The sequence below is a fragment of the Monodelphis domestica genome, chromosome 1 (assembly GCF_027887165.1).
Source record: "Monodelphis domestica isolate mMonDom1 chromosome 1, mMonDom1.pri, whole genome shotgun sequence".
Taxonomy (NCBI): Eukaryota; Metazoa; Chordata; class Mammalia; order Didelphimorphia; family Didelphidae; genus Monodelphis; species Monodelphis domestica.
Window position 1 is genome coordinate 291353868 of NC_077227.1, and position 20431 is coordinate 291374298.

The 20431-nt window shown below is 37.8% G+C and overlaps 1 protein-coding gene across 1 annotated transcript in view; it reads right to left on the bottom strand.

Moving 5' to 3' along the window:
• Nucleotides 1–13831, bottom strand: part of PSMA6 (proteasome 20S subunit alpha 6) — a 28520-nt gene extending 14689 nt beyond the window's left edge. The window contains exon 1 of the mRNA XM_001363073.5: nt 13573–13831. Coding sequence (XP_001363110.1) covers nt 13573–13648 — 76 coding nt within the window. The 5' untranslated portion in view covers nt 13649–13831. The remainder of the gene's footprint in view (nt 1–13572) is intronic.
• Between the last annotated feature and the right edge of the window lie 6600 nt (nt 13832–20431).

Here is a 20431-nt window from a genome sequence, read left to right on the forward strand (position 1 = left end):
ATTAATCCTCTTCCAGGAAAGCCTCTCTCACTACTAAGTTATTTCTTTCTCCACCCATCTCATTACTCTATTTATTTGTGTACCAATTTGCAGTAGTTATTTATATGCCTAAAGTAAGTGGTAAGCTGTTTTACTCATCTCCGTAAGCCTCCATGTATTAAGATACTGCAATGTGTTTTTTTTTTTTGGGGGGGGGGGCTAGAAATAAAACAGGTCTATTAATTGGGGAATGGCTGAACAAAGGTATATGAATGAAACAAAACATTATTGTACAATAAGAAATGACAAATAGGATGAATTTATAAAAATGTAGGGAGATTTGTTGGGAGAAAAAAGTTGTATCCATTCTCATAGTCTGTCAGTCTAAGTTTTTACTTAAATGTCTTTGTTACAAAGCAGAGTTCAATTCTGGAAGTAGGAAAGAATAAATGAGAGTGATGTAAAAATAAAAAATATTAATAAAATAAATATTTGCTTTAAAAACTCCACCTTAGAATCCCCAAATGAACATAAGCAACATTCAAAACCAAAAGTAAAATATTAAGGCTTTATGTGATAAATCAACAAACATTAATTTAAGGCTTATTATGTGCTGGGCCTTGGCTAAGTACTAAGGATACAAAAAGACAAAAATACAAAATGGTCCTGCCCTCAGAGAGTTTATGTACACATAAGATACACACAAAACAGAAGTATATGAACTTTATCAAGAGGCATTTGAGCTGAGTCTTGAAAGAAATCAACATTGTTTTGGGGTTTTTTTTTTTGCTTTTTTTTTAAACCCTTACCTTCTGTCTTGGAGTCAATACTGTGTATTGGCTCCACGGCAGAAGAGTGGTAAGGGCTAGGCAATGGGGGTTAAGTGACTTGCCCAGGGTCACACAGCTGGGAAGTGTCTGAGGCCAGATTTGAACCTAGGACCTCCCATCTCTAGGCCTAGCTCTCAATCCACTGGGCCACCCAGCTACCCCCTAGAAATCAACATTGTTGAGAGACATCTGAGACGAGAAAGTATTTCTCTATCATGAGAGACAGCCAATGCAAGGCACTAAAGATGACAGCATCCTGTGTAAGAAACAGTAAATAAGAATATATTGCTGGGCTACAGAATGTATGGAAATGTGAAATAAGAAAAATGTGAGAAAACTGGAAAGATAAGATAAAAGCCAGGTTTTGAAGAGCCTCACAAGCTAAATACAAGACTTTATATTTGATTCGGGGGGGAAGGAGGGGATCTTAGGTTTTTAAGAGAATCATTTTGGTAGTGATGTGGAAGATGGACTGAAATGGGAAGAGAGTTGAGGAAGGGGGACTAAACAGGTCAACTTAACTTGATGATCATATAATTAATCTAATACCAAGTCATAAATTCAGCCAAGATCTCTCAACTCCAAGTTAAATATTGTTTCCACTACAAAGTATACCACCTCTCATAAAAATAAAATTAACAATAGAAAAACAAAAGTCACCCAAAGAAAGAGGAAAAGATGAGGCAAAAAATTCTAAAATCTAACTAAAATATTTCTTCTTCTTTTTTTTTTAATTTAGTCAATTTAGAACATTATTCCTTGGTTACAAGAATCATATTCTACCCCTCCCTCCTCTACCCCCACCTTTCCCATAGCCCAGGCATAATTCCATTGGATATTACATGTTTGATCAGAACCTATTTTCCATGTTGATGTTTGCACTAAGATGATCATAAAATATTTTTCTAATAAAAATATTTCTTCATTTGAATGCCTTTGCATTGGTCTGTTGTATTGTTTCTTATCTCTAAGCCAAATGTATTCTACAATACCTCTCAGGATCCAGATCCAAATTTCCAATTATTTTTATGAATACCTTTTATCTCAAGTCTATTAGTACCTCAAATTCAATGTCACAAACTATAAACTAATTATTTTCCTGACCTCTAAGCCTGCTTCTCTTAAACTACCTTTCTGTTAAAAGTATAAGCAAGATCAGTCAGCTATCTAATCATTACCAAATCACTTAAAATTTCTCTTAGCTGCCTTATCTTAAATACATGGAAAGAACATATAACAAGGAATCAGGAGATAAGGGATCTAATCCCAATTCTGTCATTAAGTAGTTGTATCATTTTAGAAAAGTTTGACCTCTGTGGACTGGTTTTCCCATCTGTAAAGAGGGAATTGAGCTGGATGATCTTGAAAGGGATTCTAGCTAACATGAAAAATCTGAGATGGAGGAAAGTATTTTGAAGCCTTAAAGATTTATATAAATTTAACTGATTAGTGAGTTGCTCAGTAGTATTAACTCCATCTCCTTTGTACACACTGCTCTCATATTCCTTCACCTCTTACCTAAGTTCCCTACATCACTTTGTTTTCAATATATTCTAAAAACCAGATTGTAAAAGTTGAATTAATCTTCCTAATATAGAAATTTAATCTGTGAGAAATGAAATTATTTGACTCCTGTTTTTGTTTCTAATCAGTATTTAGTGTATTTGATAGTGAACATGATTATTTCTTTTATAGTGAATCAACTTAATATTAATACACATTACATTTAGGGATAATTAGATCAGGTTAAGTAGATGTTTCTTATAGTAGGCCTTATGCTTTCAAATATATTGTGGTTCACTTATTGGGGCTTCACTGCATTGCAGGTTAAAAAAACTTACACTTATCATGGCACATTATTGGCCAATGGAATGAAAGGCAACCAACCACAGCACCATGTTCTGTATCTTGGGCCCTGATTGGCTCAGTGACTGGGTTAATAAGAGTGTGGAAAAAGTTTATGAGAGTGGGAGGGGTTTATATAGCCTTAAAATATATATAAATAATAAAATAAATACAACACTGCAACTTCATGGATTTTCACCTATCACAGGGGTCTCTGGAACATAACTCCCAAGATAGGTGAGAGATCACTGTAACAGTTATAAGCACATCTTACTAACAAAGGTCCTCTGTCCTTTGACCTGCAGAGAAGTAAATCATCAAGGGGAATATAGGACCTCCACCTGTTACTTGCCTAATCATTTTTTTATGTCCCTCCAAGCCTTCATCATCTCCCTCTGTTGTCCAATATGGTCCTCCTGGCACCATTGAGTCAACAGAGATGACATCTATGCCTTATTCATCTACCCATGTAGACCTGGCTTATCTCAGGCCCTTGTCAACCAATGAGATTTTATATTTTTTCTACCATCTGTAATCTGAGTATCAGGCACAATAAAATCTGTACCTTGCAGAAAGGGGCACCTCAAATCTTGAGAATGATCTGGGGTCCTATTCATTGAAAGGGTCCCCAGGATCCTTTAGTAAATAATTCTTGGCTCAGAGTTCTTGCCTCAGTTGTTTTTATTTAAGATTGTGAAAATTTTTGGCAGACAACTCCTATAATTAAAAAATCTCAAAAAATGTCCCATGGCTCACAAAAGCTCTTCAAAATCAAGTTCACACTATTCCCCTTTCCACACAGTTATACACATTTCCTAGTACCCTTCATTGTCCATGTTCCATACTTTTGTTCATGCCTAGCTTAGGATACCCACTGAACCCTTTTGAGATTATAACCATCCAAGATAATTGGTGGTTGCCAGGGATTTAATTTCTAAATCCCAAAATGAATTACTAAAGTAGAATGGAATTCATAGTAGTTTATTTACAATAGAGGGAAGATATTAAGGGAAAGAGACAGAGAGAGACAGAGAAAGAGAGACAGAGAGAGAGAGAGAGAGAGAGACAGAGACAGAGAGAGAGAGAGAGAGAGAGAGAGAGAGAGAGAGAGAGAGAGACAGAGACAGAGACAGAGAGAGAGAGAGAGAGAGAGAGAGAGAGAGAGAGAGAGAGAGAGAGAGAGAGAGAGAGCGCTTTGGCTTCCTTAGAGCCAGGTGGAAATTCTAAGCCCCAGCCAGGGGAAAGGAATCTCAAGACAATGCCTTTCTCGGACTCTAGAAAGGCAAGGAAACTTAAGTCAGCCTTTCACTCACCACAGTAACCAGCTAAAAGGAAAGCAGTCTGAGGTCCCCTGCAAGAGCTCCTCCAGGAGTCCAGTTCCATAGCCAAGTGTCTTCACTCCAAGTCTGAGTGTCTGTCTTCCAGCCTCTTCTCCGAGTGACTCTTCTCCATTCTTGATTCTCCTTGTGTGCCTCTGTTTCCTCTATTTAAAGACCTTTTTCTCTTGTGTCACCTCCTCTAAATTTTTACATCTACCAATCACAGCAGACGCTCCTCTCCAGGAATGCCCACTCAATGTATGAAATGGGTGTTCACAATTTTTGTGGTTAGTTGGCACCTTTTTGTAGTTAGTTCACACCTTCTTGTGGTTAAAATGGGTGTATCTACTTTAAATACTGAATTAACACTTTGGGGATTAAGATCTAAAAATAGACCGGGGATTACAATTTAATCTTCCCAATAAAGGAAGAGCTAAGTACCTTCATTGTTACAATCAGGAGATAGTCAAATCCAATCTTCACAACCCCCTCCCCCCCATGATCATTGGGAGACTAGTCTCCCCATTGATCACTTAACATAATCATCTTGTAGTCTTAAAAACTTCTAACTACAGATGTATACAATATTTCAATTTCTAAGAGGAAATTACAATAGTTAGAGAGAAATAGAAGAGAGAGAGAGAGAGAGCAAAACCAATGTTTTGCTAGGCACATTGACAAAAAGCCAAATTAGAGGGCAGTCCCCTTTGGCATAAAACTGTACATTTACAATAAATGTTCATTCCCTTTTTTTTTTGTTCAATCGATTGCACCCAAAAGTTCATTCTGGATCTTCTTGATGCAGTGTAGGTTTCTGCAAGCATCTTTTTTTTCAAAGAGTTCATTCTTTTGGGTTCAAGGAGCTAGCAAATTTCTTTTCCTGAAATTCTTCTCAAACAAAATTTTAAATCTTGGATTTTTTTAAAAAATAAAAATGCAATACAATCTCCCCTGAAGAGGGTGTTTATCAACCAGATCAGCTCAAAGAGGTTGAGTTATGGGTGTATTAGTCAATTATCAAAAGAAACCAAAAACATAAAAGAAAAATAAATAAATGGAAGAAAAAAATTAAACTTTTAGAGAAAAAAATTCAAAATTGTAAACCTCAAAATTCCTTAGACTTATAAATGTTGGAAATTTCACCATTGGGATATTTCATACTTGGAAAATTTCTTACTGATAGTCTATTGGAATGGGAACCCCATTGGCATGGGAGGTTCCTTCTCTTCCCTTCTTCAGATTACTTTAGGACAGAAACCTTTTGCTGAACAATGGAAAGGACTTTGACCTATGCTTAAGCATAGAACAGGAATTTCTTTGAATCATGATTGATTTTAGAATTGATACAATGGAGATACTTGGAAAAAATCTCCACCCTATTCAGTCCTAACAGGATTGAGTAAGGGCTGCAGCCTAGATCAAAGATTTAATCATTTGAAAATATGACCTTCAACAGACATGTGCAAAAGCCAGAAACCTCTGGGCGGTCCTGGGTTAAGCTAGAGCCTCCATTGGCACAGGGAAATTGATGAACAGTGATTGGTAGATGGGAGAACTGAGAGGAGGAACTTGGATGGTTTCCAAAAAGATAGGAGGGTCTGGAGACTTGAGGGTGGTGGAGGAGTTTGGTCGGGGGGATTGCGGTGGACTCGGAGAAGCTTGCGCTGAAGGAAGCTGAAGGTGGGGGCCTCTGAGACTGTTTCTCCATTTTGGTCACGTGAGTGATAGGGACTGATCTCTTTTCTTTGCCCCAGCTATCTAAGGGTTTGGGCCTTTTGGCCCAGCCTAAACAGAAGGGGTATTTAAGCCCTATTCCCTTCTCTCCCTTTTTCTCTCTCTCTATCTCTAATTCCTTTCTTGCTCCTATTGTAATTAAACTCCAAAAAAGGCTGACGGCTGACTTGAGTTTTTCATTTAGGAATTACATAGCTGAATTCCTTGGCGACCTTAAATTAATATATATCAGTCTTTTAAAGTGATTCCCTTGTCACAAAATTCAGAATAAAAATATCAAAAACTATATATATAAAATTTCTGAATTAAAAAGAGAATAAATTCATAACAGACCCTTGTTATTAGGGTCCAATTAAAGTAAATTTCTGCCCTACAAATCTGTAGGGGAAAAATTGCAGTAATGTGTATTTACCCATTATAAATCAGGACTACATTAAGTTGCCATAATATAAGAGAGAAAAAAAAACAAGACTAGATTTTTGTGTGTAGTAGGGAAGTGTCATTCCCTAATCTGATATTTCATCATTTTTCAGGGATAGGGGAGCCAGACTAGCAAATTGGTAGGTACTTTCATAGAAAGTATTTTGTAAGGAGTGTGGTTCAAGGAGTCCTGCATCTAACATATGTCAAGCACCGCAACCTCAAGTCTCACACTAGGTTTAGTTAGTTATACCTTTTGTGGTTAATACCTTTTTGGGTTAGTTTTTGTAGTTAGTTAACACCTTTTTGTAGTTAAAATGGGTAGATCTACTTTAAATACTGAGTTAATACTTTGGGGATTAACATCTAAAAATAGACTGGGGATTACAATTTAATCTTCCCAATAAAGGAGAGTTAAGTACCTTCATTGTTACAATCAGGAGATAGCCAAATTCAATCTTCACATCAGTTAGGATACTCCCTGTATTAGTGATTCAGTAAGCAATTTTGAGGCTCCTTTCTACAGGTCTGAGTTACCAGCTTTCTACTGAAGTGTGAAGTGCTCTGATAGTAGTAAATGAAACCGAGAGGGCTTTATTAGACCTTTTTGTTGCTCTTAACTCATATTCTATTAAGATTCTAAGAACAATAATTTGAGAGGACTTATTGTTTCCATTGCTAGCTTTTATTTGATCTGATACATACAACTAAATGCACTTTGAAAAAAAACGGAGGCAGGAAAGAATGAAGAGAAATGATGATTATGATATACCATTTTTAAAAAAAATTTATTTAGTCAATTTAGAACATTATTCCTTGGTTATAAAAATCATATTCTTTCCCTCCCCTCTCCCCATCCTTTCCCATAGCCGATGCGCAATTCCACTGGGTTTTACATGTGCCCTTGATCAGAACCTGCTTTTTAAGACAGAGACCACCTCTTAATAATTTTTGTTATCTCCATTAGTACAGTATTTTGCACAAAGTTTTTAACTCAATACAAACATGCATTGAGTACCTTGTTGCTGGAGTCATTTCATTCTTAATTCTTTGTAACTCCATTTGGGCTTTTCTTGGCAAAAATAAAGTGGTTTGCCATTTCCTTCTCCAGCTCATTTTGCAGAGGAGCAAATGAGGCAAACAGGGTTAAGTGACCTGCCTAAGCTATTAAGTGTCTGAGGTCAGATTTGAACTCCGGAAGATAGCTGCCCTGTCATCAAGGCATATAAAAATGCAGATAGCCCAAAGAAAGTTTATTCCTTAAGCTTATAGCAGCTACCTGAAATGATCAAACTTTAAACTGAACCATCATTTTGAAACTGCCACACCTTCAAGATTTTTTTTAAATTCTGAAATTTTCCTTGGATCACAATCTCCTGTCTTTTCACCTTTCACTCCTTTTTTATTCACTCCTTTCCTACCTGATTTTTGTTCCAGAGAATGTCGCTTTATATCTCCATGTTTTCTGAAACTCTCAATGATTCTTATTTTAATCTCAATTCCTTTGTCAGACACTCTTAAAATGCCCATTTGTTTGCTCTTGAATGTTTTGCACACTCACCCATCCCAATCTTTTTAGATAGGTTCACTACTAACCTTCCATTATAGATGATTCGGACTTGTACCATTCTTGTCCCAGGGAGCTGTCCTGAATCCATAAAAAACTTTCCATTTAATCTCAATTTGGCCCTCACTGTGATGTTTTTTATTCTTTTCTTATTGACTTTCACACTCCTCACATCATCTATCCCAAACTTCCCTCCCCAAGCCCACCAATTTTATTCCCATTCCCTTTACTATTAACAGATAACTCTCCCAGATGAAGAGCATCTGAAATAAAGTTCAAACTCCTCTAATATCTTTATCTATCTTCTCCTTTCTTCCAGTCTCAATGGGTTATCAACCCATTCCTCCCAAACTTGCATATACATGCAACAGAAAAAGTACTATTGAAAGTGAAAGGAATCAGATAAAATGCCACACCAAATTAGATACAGGCTGCATAGACTGGTAAGAGATGGAGCCATGCTAGACTACTGCTGTGGAGCCAAATAATCCCACAGCATGCAATGACACAGGCAACTTTAAGTAGGAGGTCACCTTTTCTACTATGAACCCAAAGAAACTGGAGATATGAGAGACTTGCCAAAGGAGGCAGGGAGATAGCATGACCATCTGCTGAAACAGAGGCCCTGTGATTAAGGCAGCTCCTGACAACCTTCCAATGAATCAAACTGAATGCAATCAGACAGTGATTTCCAAACTGTAGGATTATAAAATTGGGAGTTGGGGTAAGGGTGGAAGAATATTACAAGCTGTATCTAAGCTAAAATTGAAAGGTTTCTGAGAGGAAAAAAGTAAGCCAAAGTTGCAATATATTTATGAAACTATGTGAATGATTTTTATTGGATTTTAAAAACCTAGAAGAACCTGGACTAAGGGGGGAGGGGGGTAAGGTAGGGTGAGTAGGACAGAACAAGTGTTGTTACAGTGAGGACGATCTCCAAACTACCTGAAACAACCACACATCTGCAGAAGATACCTAATCATTCTTCCTTTTAGATTGGTAAAACATATATAGTCTCCCTACTTACCACCTTTACCTAGTGTCAAAATCCTTATTTCACTTATGTGTAATTGTTGTGTCTATAGAATGTAGCTCTTTCAGGACAAGAACTAGTATTTTGTTTTTGTCTCTGAATCCCCTAATAAGCGCCTACCAACGAAAGTAACATCCTCTCTCCTATCCTTCACTAAGATTCTAGAAAAGAATAGTCTATTCCTACTGTCTCCATTTCTATACCACTCATTCTTCAACTCCTTGCAATCTACTCTAACAGTTCTCTCCAAGGTGACTAATAACCTCTTTTGAACCAAATGCATCCTTTTTGGGGGCACCTTCCTTAATCCTTTTGCAATATAACATTATTGAATATTCCTTCCCTCTTGATAGTAGCCATCTCTCCCTTTTGTGTCAAGTTCTAGCCAAAATGCTCACTTAACCCTTGTTTGTTTTCTAGTCCTGCCCCACTTCCACACCAACTGTCTTGATCCCAGAGGGTAATCTGATCCCCCCAATTTCACCTCATTTTCTGCCATTTTACCACATAGTAAGGTAAATTCCTTGAAAGTATCCATCTTGTTTTCTTTTACTTTTCAATCTCCATTGTTTAATATTAGGACTGGCACCCACTAAGCACCTAATAAATACCCTATCATATGATTGTCTACCACTCTGATTGCCTGTTCTCTTTTTCTGGCTCTTCAGCCACTACCAGCTCCTTAAATGTGGATGTTTTGGAGAACTGTTCTTTTCCCCTCTCCCTTGGTGACCTCATTCACTAGTGAGAACTCTTTTAAAGTCTCCTGAATAGGTCTCCAGGGACAGGGACACCATACAGGAACAATCAACCACCCAAGTTCAAAAGCTTGGAATTACTTTTTATTCTTTCTAGTCCCTCACTCAATACTTGAATCTACTTAGAGAAGTCATGTTTCTTCAACAGCACTCTTCTCTAATGGAGTGCTTCTTTTTCATTCTCACAACCATCAACTAATTTCACACCCTCATCTCTTTACATCTACCTAATCTGTAGCCTGCCAAAGTCTAAACCTTCTTCAATATATCCTCCCATCTTGATGAACTGTAATTCTTATTGTACAAGTATGATCACATTTATTTTTTTAAATATTGTATAAGTATGATCATTTTATTCAAAAACCTTCAGTTGCTCCCCATTATCTACCAAATATAATTTTAACTCATGATCACATTTATATGATCACACTCATATTTTGAATCCAATTTACATGGTTAGTTTTTAGTTTATATTATTCCTTTAGAATATGATTTAGATTTGGAAGAGAATTTTGAGATTATCTAGTCCAGCAAATACACTCTTAAAAATTGAGGACCCCCCTCTAAAAGAGCTTTTGTTTTATGAGTTACATGTATATATTCAATATTTGAAATTAAAAGGTCTTAGAATTATTATGAAAAGTTTTGACTGAGGACTCCCCCAAAGGGATCTCAGGAACCCCCAAAGGTCCCTGGATCACACTTTAAGGACTACAAATTCCCTTACTTTACAGGTATGTCAGCTTATTTCCTATTCTAGTCAAATCAAACTACTCCTATCTTGTCTAATTCTAACCTCTTTTATCTCCATTCCTTTGCAGGTACTTTCTCCTATTCTTGGAATAGATTTTGCTCTTTGTTACCTTTTGTTGACCAATAAATGTCTTCTTTTTTATGAAACTTTTCCTTCCTCTTCCCTTCTCCCAGGTAAAAGAAATCTTTCTCTCCTCAAATTCTCCATGGCACTCTGCCTGGCTTTCCCTTGTTCATAACTTTATCTACTTTGTATCATATCATATCTCCTCTCCCAGGATAAGATTATAAATTCCTTGAGGGCAAGAATTACATTATAATTTATTGTATTTCATATAATTTTGTATCAGTATTATAACATACACTTATAATTGTATCATAATTTCTTTAATAAAATAAAAGCAAATAATAAACATTTATTAAGCATCTCCTACATGTGATAAAAAAGACAACTTTTTTTACTTCATGAAGCTATAAAGGAAAACAATATGCACAGAAAATAAGAATGTACAGAACAATGTTGTTTGTTTTGGAGGGGGAAAAAATAAGGGCAAATCAGTAAAGGCATACTGGAGGAGAGAGCATTTAAGCTGAGTTTTGAAGGAAGTCATAGGTACTAAACAGCAGGATAATGGAGGAGTACAAAGGCACAGAGATGGGAAATGTAATATGATGGCCAGGTTGATCAAATTGGCTATCATTACTTTCATTTTCATTTTCTCTCATAACTTCTATCAGGAATCTGAATGGCTGGAACAAGTCAGTAAAATAATCTTGACCTAGAACTTTCTAATTTCTTTCTATCTATGTGTTCTTTTGACTCTTTCCAGCTCTTCAATTAAATCAGTTATTTGTGAATGTGTGTATCCCCCCTATTAGAATGAGAGGCCTTGTAATCTCTCTTTTAGTACAGCATCTAGACCAGTGCTCTCCACCTAGTAAGAACTTAATAAATGCTTAAATTATGCTCATTCAATCTAATCTAACTAATATAAGGGAAGCTGTAGATTATGCTTTAAAGTTGGGTTTCAATAAACTGTATACACTACTGCAAAGTACAAAGTACCAGAAGTTTTAGGACTAAATTTATTCAAAGCAATTGAAAGTACAAGATGGAAAAAATATACTCAGACATGAAAAGTCACAATGTAAATCGATAAACCAATTATCTCCCTTATGTTCTGTGACATGCATTTTTCTTGTGTTGTTTACCAATTAATGAAGATAAGCAAAAAGCATAGCTTAAAAGCTGTAATGTGTTTACATTAGAAAATTTAATAAAAATGTAACTGAAAAATGTTTTTTAAAAAATTCAAGCTGACAAGGTAGTCCAAAATAAGTTTTTTCTTTGCTCTGGTACAGTAATTTCTCACTCCAAATGTAGGTTTAGTCTCTAAATTTACAAACGAAAGAGAATTTATCGGGTCAATTCATCCTAAGTACAATAGCAACAAATCTGCTCTGGAGTCACAGTCTCGATACTTTAGGATCATGTCCTAATTACCAGTTAATACCTGTCACCTAAAAAAGTTAATTGAAGCATATGATTTTGGTTTTGTTTTAAATTTCAATAGAATTGCTTTCCTTTGTAATCATGTTTCATATTCTAGAGTCCTTTTCAGCACTGAATCCAGGCATTTCTAAATTATCCTGGCCAAGCCTTCCTTTTATCATATTCTCCTGGAGCAAATCAAGAGCATTATCATAGTAACCCAAACTTTTATACCATCAGGACTCATGAAAATGTAATATTGGACGAATAGAATTAGTTTCTCTCTCTCTCTTTTTTTTTTTTTACCAAAATGGCATTTTAAAAAAGATAGGTCTGTATCTACCTACCTTACCTAGAACAATTCAAAGTTAAAGGGAAGGATTAGAGAATTAGAATACAACTATTTGGACTTGTTTCAAGCAATAACTCGAGTTGTTGGTCTACTTTTAACAGGAACTCCATGGCCTATAGTTGATTAAGCACTGAATTTAAAGGGTCAGAAGCAAGCTCAAGTCTAAGCTCCACCAAAGACTAGCCATTTCATAATGGAAGTTACTTAACCTGAGGTTCAGTTTACAAATTTGTAAAATGGGAATATTTAATACACAGATCTTAGGAGGCGGTTTTGAAGAAATTCTTTAAAGCTTACAAATATGAGCTATTATGGTGGTGTGCAATATTCACCACGCACGTACTGAGAAAGAGGACCTGGAGAGATCATGTTTATTCAAACAAAAAAGTACAAGACAGAAATGCAGGTTTCCCTGGGACACTTAAGAAATCCTGCTAGAAGAGTTCCAAGGCAGTTAGTTGAAGGAGACAAAGGTAGGAATGAGTTATACTAATTAAAAACTAATTCAATTTTAATTCAATAAGCATTTATTATGGTGCCAAATGAGTTGTTATCCAAGAGCTTACATTCTAATAAGGAAGATAAGGCCTGCACAAAAACAGTTAATATAAAATAGGATGTATGAAGTACAGGGAAAGCAGCATTGGAGAGAATACTTCGGACTCGGTAAATAAGCGCATTTTTAAGAAAGGGGAGGGGGCAAGCCTGGTGGCACTGTGTCAGGCCTACAAATTAGTCGGGAGGGTCTGGGTTCAAATGTGACCTCGGGCACTTCCTAGCTTAGTGACCCTAGGCAAGTCACTTGCCCCCGTTTACCTAACTTTTGCCTCTCAGAAAGCTGTTACTAAGGCAGAAAGTAAAGACGATAATAATAATAATAAAAGGATGGGGTAGATGATGGAGGGGATAAAGGGAATTGCTACAATAACAATAGCTTGAGAATGTTTTACAGAGCACTTATCCTCATCGGGCAGCAATTCGAGGGCTTGCCTAAAGCTAGAAAGTTTGTTCATATAATTAGTGACCGAACCGGGACTCGAACCTCTTCTGCCTACTGATCAGGATGCGACTTCAGATATCTTCTAGAGCAATTCTTCCATTTTACAAATTAAGAAACCGTGGTTCGGAAAGATTAAGTGACTTGCCCGAGGACATCTGAATACTACAGAGCACAGGCGAGATTTGCCATCCTCCTACCTCCTTCCCGTTCTCATCCTGCACCCTAGTTCGGAGACATAAGTCCCAAGGATCAGGGTACTGAGGGAGTCGAGCCCACGGCCTTCCTACCAGTCCGAACGCATTTTACAAATCAGGGGGCAATGAAAAACACCGAGTTTAACTTCCGCAGTACTATTCCGCAATCGTGAGGAAGCCCGGCCTGCGCCTGGGCCTGCCCGAGATCGGGCGCGCCTCTCGGCTGCATGGCCGGCCCCGGCCCCGGTCCCATCATGACGAGGCAGTTCCGCCGGATTGGCGGCGAGGACACTCACCTACTTGGTACAGGCGACCTTCTGGGGAGAAGATGGTAATGTGCCGATCAAAGCCGGCACTGGAGCCCCGGGACATCTCGACAAACTCACTTTCACTAATTCGGCCCGAACTGGTACAGCCGCACCCTCAAAGACCGACCTGTAACACCCGGAAGTCTTAGAGTACTTAGAGTACTTCCGGGGCGCTGAACATTAAGTCGCAGACACCGCCTCTAAACAAGTTTAAAAGAGGGCTTCCACGTGAGCATGCGCAGTGATATGCTCACATCTCGGTGTTGGAACATAGAGCAGTTACTAAAGTAGCTTCCTAGGCAAGGAGAAGAAAAGGGGGAGGGGGAGATTGTTAATATATGGATTTTGTTTTGTTTTGTTTGAAAACCCTTACCTTTCGTCTTGGAACCAATACTCCAAGGCAGAAGTGTGGTAAGGGCTAGGCAATGGGGGGGTCAAGTGACTTGTCCAGGGTCACACATCTGGGAAGTGGCTGAGGTCACATTTGAACCTAGGACCTCCCGTCTCTAGGCCTGGCTCTCAATCCACTGAGCAACCCAGCTGCCCCCTAATATATGTTTTTTTAAACATTCATTTTAAAAAGTTTTGTGTTTCAAATTATATACCCCTTTCCAGCCCCTTCCCCACGCATTGAGAAAGAAACCAACATGATACCAAATTTATATGGGGAAGTCATTTAAAACATTTCCGTATTCAGCTACTGTTGAAAAAAAAGGCAAGAACAATAAAGAGGGTTTCTTAAATTGGTAACAAAGACCCTTAAGGGGGTCTGCTTATAGATTTCAAAGGGTCTATTAACTTTTCTGGATAGCTTTTTTTTTTCCCCAAAAGAATTGATTTCCTTTTTAATGCCATGTATTTTGTTTTAGGCATTTAAAAACATTCTTTTTAAAAGGGATCAAGAGGCTGCACTAGTTTAAGAGAGGGGTCCATAATACATAAAATAGTTAAGAAACCCTGCTCTATCCAAATGTAGAAGATCTGCCCCCAGGATCCCTGTTGGTCTTATTTAATGAGCCTGACAATGACAAAATTCTGAAGGGTGGCAGGTTTCTCCTTCCCTTATTAGAATGTAAGCATTTTATCATCACTCAACCCCTTTCATTTGTTCAAATGCATTTGCCTTTCTAGGTTTCCCTTGACTCCTGTATTATTATTTCTAGACTCCTACTCAGCTCTGGTATTTTCATCAGGAATGCCTGATAGTTCTTTTCCAATAAAGATGTATTTCCCTCCAGTAGGATTATATCAAGTTGAGTTTGTTATTCTTGATTGTAAATCTTTATCTTTTGTTTTTCAGAATTTGGTATTCTGGAGATTTCTATCCATTATAGTAGTTGCTGCAAATTTTTGGGTGATCTTGGTTGTTGCCTTAATACTGGAAGCTGTTTTCCCCCCCAGCTGCTGTGGTTCTGATTTTAGGCTATGACTTAAAGAGAAATATCCATTTTGATGTAAGACATAACAGATGAATTCTCGTTTTCTCCTTATCTTCTGGTTATAACAGATCTGAACAGTTTTCATTGATGTTTCATATCATACATGTACCAGTTATTTTGATGGTCATGGTTTTGGGGGAATCTGATGATGGCCCCACTCATGTCTACTGCTTTTTCTTTTCTTTATCATATATTTTCGTTTAAAAAACCTTTAACTTAAATATCCCACCCCCCAAAAAAGGAGCATTTCCATACACATAGAAGAAAACAGAGGATTCCATATGAAACTTTAGATATCCAATTTTTTAATTATAAATTATACCTTTTACCTTCAAAATTGTTGGCTTGACTGTTTTCTTCTAAACTCCCTTATGTTATCTTCTGAGAATTTTAAAAAATGTTATAGGGGCAGCAAGGTGGCTCAAAAGATAGAAAACCAGGCCTGGAAATAGTAGGTCCTGAATTCACATTTGGCCTCCAACACTTCATAACTTTGTGACCCTGGGCAAGTCACTTAACCCCAATTGTCCTGCCCTTACTGCTCTTTTACCTTGAACCAATACTTAGTATCGATTCTAAGGTCTTTTAAAAATTTCATTTTTTAAAAATAAAATAAGTTATAATGTTCTTTTTTTCATCATTATGGCTAACTCTCTGACACCCCTTCCTTGCCTTGTTTCATTAAAAGCTGAGAGAAAGAGAAAAAAAAATTCCCATAACAAATAACACAAATCAACATAATGGTTATCATAATTTAGCATAGGTCCTTTGGTGTAGTGGTATCAAACTCAACTAGAAAAAAGGAACCATTATATCATATATAAGGATCTATGTGGGCTGCTTATTAACTTTTAAAATTACATATAAATATTATCTATGCTTTATTGTATTTAGAGTTTTTAATTCTTTAATAACATGATGATTAAAAATTCCTAGAGACTGGCTTCTGCATAAGAAATTTTCTTGATTAGGCTAGCAATAGCCAATAAAATCATTGATCAGTGATTTTTCTCTTGGTAATCAAAGAAGGTCCCTGACTAGGCCATTAAATACAATTTTGGAAGCATATTATTCAGCCCTTATGAGTGAGAAGTCCCCTAGCCCAGCGATGGAGAACCTGTGGCAGAGGTGCCAAAGATGGTATGAAGAGTTCTCTGTGGGCACTTGGCTGCCCTCCCCACATACCAGAGTTCCTTACAAGAAAGGCAGAGGGACTTGGGCAGAGCTGCTCCCTTCCCCCTCTCCCTTGTTCTTGAGGACATTTTTTCATATCTTCCCCAGCCTTGAGCAAGCAGCCCAAAGGGAGCGCACAGTGGATAAGGTGGGCGGCTCACAGGCAGCAGAGCTAGAGGGTACTGGAGCACTGGGGCCACTCCACTCCCCCTCTCTCCACTCACTGAGGACATTTCTTACTTCACCCACCCTACCACCCAGCAGCCCTATGGGAGTACTTTCTCTCTCCTCTGGGATAAGTGGGAGTGACGTGGCAGGCAGGAGGAGCTAGCACAGCACTAGATCTGAAGTGGGGTGGGGTCAGCGCAGGTCTGCCATCACTGGCCTATCCCCTCTTATGATGGTTTTATTAGTAACCTTAAGACTTGTTTTAATTTTTTTTAAATCATAGTTTTAGCATAGTTAATCCTTGTTAGCATAAACCTTAGTATTTAGTGAAATCATGGTTACTCAGCATTTAGTGAATATGGTCTTGAACCTGTAACCTAGCCTTCTTACATTATTGTCTTTTCTTTTGGATTCAGGCTCACCACCTCTTCTCTACCCTGGTATACATCATCAATCCTAGAAAGTAGAATTTAGGACCCCCCACTCCTCCCTTGTCTTTCAAGTGATTTCTTTCTTCTACCCATGAGAAGTACTTCCTAACTGCTTCAACCAATCTGTGTTTCTCTATTTTTATCATTATTCTGAATTATTTTTAAACTGGTATATAAGTTGTCTAATTCTATGGGCATAAAAGATGTCCTCTCACAAGACTCTGTTTCTCTGGTCTAGAGCAGAGTCTGAATTTATTGTGAGGCTGGCCCTCTCTCAATAAACCTATTTCTTTTTTGACTTGGAGACTTTATTTCTCTTATTGGCGTTTCTGCTAATAGAATTTTCCCCACACCTTCCCCAAAATACCTCATGATATCTTTAATTAGTGAATAACCAATGAGGAGATAGTCTATCATACTATCCCTCCCAGATTTCTTGAATGATGGTGGACAATCACATGCCTCGTTTCATGCTCCCAATATCTAGGGAGTTTTGCCTGGTTAGGAATGATTTTGTCCAATATTTCTCAGTATGAAATTCAAGGACTCTCTGTTCTGCTGCTTGCAGACACACCTGGCCTAAATTAGTTCCTATTAACTGGCTACATTTTTCCTATTCTGAAATCTACCTCTCTACAATGGAAGATGGGATAGAGCTTTCCCTGAATTTCCTATGGACAAAAGTTTTGAGTAGGAAGGTCTGAGGAATAAATCTGAGCCCCAATTCAAAACCCAGAAATAGAAATTATTTAATATATGAGAAACAAAAAAATATATATTAGAAACAAATCCTCTCAAAAATACTTAATTTTAAAAATTAAAATAATTTTTTTTTAACAATTTAACAATTGATTACTTCATTCAAAAAATGCTTGTTTAGGGGGCAGCTGGTTAGCTCCGTGGATTGAGAGCCAGGCCTAAAGACGGGAGGTCCTAGGTTCAAATTTGGCCTCAGCCACTTCCCAGCTGTGTGACCCTGGGCAAGTCACTTGACCCTCATTGCCTAGCCCTTACCACTCTTCTGCCTTGGAGCTAATACACAGTATTGATTCCAAGATGGAAGGTAAGGGTTTAAAAAAAAATGCTTGTTTATATCCTTTGACTGTTTATCAGGTGAGGAACTGGCAGTAGGCAGTAAAGGACAGTAACAAGAATGGGACACTCATAGTCTGAAATCTTACATTTCTCACTAGTTAGCACTAGTTAAACAAGTGCAAAACCTGTAGTTTCAGCATAGTCAAGTATGAATTGTAGATTGTTCAATTATCCACTCTGGGTACTAGACTAGTAACATTCTATGCTAGGCATCAGCTTTGTACCTGTTCTATTTTATTCATTGCTTATATCATTCTTAGAAATAATTACCTATATTGGTCCTCCAATGTACTGTAGTCTGTTAGATTTAAAATGGTTGAAGGCCTTAAACTGTAACAGTTGAAAGAGTGATGTTGTAAACTGTAGTGAGTTAAAATGGTAGAAGACATAAATTGTGATAGATATAAGGGAGGGTGAGTCAATTTGACCGCAGAAAATATGTTTCACTACAGTGTCTTGGTTTTTAAATCAAATATAAGGTGGTCGCCAAGGAAATATTCCCAATTATTCAAATACCCAAGTCAACTGGGTTTTATAGAGATTTTAATTAATACAAATGTGGAATTAAAGAAAAGAGAGAAAGAGAGAAAAAGGAAATAAGTATGAAGGGCCTTAAGCCAACATGGCCTAGACCTGAGTCTTAAGAGAGAGAGATCAGTCAGTCAGTCTTTTAACACTCACCACAAGGTCTGTCTAAGCAAGGATTCTAGTGACACCAGGCCAGCTCCATCTCAGCTGACTTCACCAGAGAGAGTTCAAGCCAGAATCCTCCTTAAAGAGCCTTCCAGCCAGAGACTGTTCCAAAGGGCCACTCTCCAGAGCCTCCAGAGGGACAGAGTCCCCTCAGAGGAGCTCCAGCAAGACCTTCTTAGAGATTGTCCTCCAAGAGCTTCCCTTCTCCAGAGTCTCTCTCAAGAGATTCTTCCCAAGAGATCCTCATCAGAGATCCTCCAAAAGGACTTTTTTTTTTCTCAAGAGATTCTGCTTTTTCTTATATAGGGGTTTTTCTCCTATGTCGCCTCCCCTAAGTCCTTACATCTACCAATCTCTGTAGATGTTTTCCAAAGGACTGCCCATCTGAATTCCTGCTAAGTCGACTAATCTCCTCAGTAAGTCTGAACCAGTGAAAACACAGCTGAGTCAACTAATCTCATTAAGAGAAAACTTGCCCGACCCTTTTAGGTACCTAGCATCTCATTGTATCAATTCTAAAAAACAGGCATGGCTCAAAGAACTCCTTGCCTTATTATAAGCATGGGTCCAAGTACTTTCATTGTTTAGCGAGGAGTTTTCTCCCCTAAAGCAGTCTTAAGTACGGGTGGAGTAGAGGTCCTCCCATTTCTGATCCTGGTGAGTTCTCACATCAAAATGGGGAATGTTTCCCAGTAGGGAATTTGTTCCAATGCAGGATTCCTCAATGTGGAAATTTTTAACATTCACAAGTCTTAGAAATTTCAAGATTTACAAGTCCCTCCTCATGTTCCCACTCGGGAAGGGCATCTAGAGCTCTCCCTGACAAATGATGACAAGATAGACAGTGGAAGAACATGGAACCTACACACTGGGGACTCACATTTTTTTCACATTTTCTCCTGCCTCTGCCCAGCAGCTCAATGGGAGTGCATAGTGGGTAAGGTGGGTAGAAGAATCCCCCAATCTTGCACATGCTCCTTATTCCCTATGGCAACAAACCCCAAAACATACCTCCACCTGAGTTTAGAAAGGGAGATGCTAAGCGACCAAACTCCAATAAATATGCCAACCCTGATGCACAGGGTGTGGAAGCTGCCACTCCATGGCAGAAGCTCTTACTTTTTGGTGGAAGCTATCACTCTACAGCCTGCTGTTTCAGGTAGCTTCACTTCTTGGAGGAAGCTGCTCCCCTACTGCAGAGCTGCTACTCCATACTATCAGCTCCAAAGAGTCTACTCTATTAGCCTCTGGGCCTATTCATTGGCCTTAGGGCTACCTTATTAGCCTCCAGGCAATTTCACCTGCCATTATGCCACCAAAAACCATCACTTCTTCAAATAATTTTTTTTCTTCTGGATTGAACAGAGTTTGAGTCTCCCATTCTTGGGGGGAGGAGGGGGAGAAACCCTCCTATATAAACTTAGATGTGTTCCTTCCACATCAAAATAACATATTCTTGTAAATATGCCTCAGTTCTCTAAATATTTGAGAAATAAAGCCTTTATCAGAGATACTTGGTGTAAAATTTTTTCTGTCTTATTTTCCTTCTAATCTTTGTTGCATGGGTTTTGTTTGTTCAAAACATTTTGAATTCAATAGTCAAACTGATCTATTTTATGTATAATGCTCTTTATCTTGATTGGTCATGAATTCTTCCCTTATTTTTGGTTATTTTGTTAACTATTTCTCAATTACATTTTAATCTGGCTTGTCAATACTTGGAATAGTTCTGGGCCTTATGGGGTTGTGTGTTACACCTTTGCTCTAGAGACATGTTTGGTCATTATATTGATCAATTCTTTTAAAGTTGTTTTCTTTAAAATGTTGTCACCCTTGAACAAACAGTTT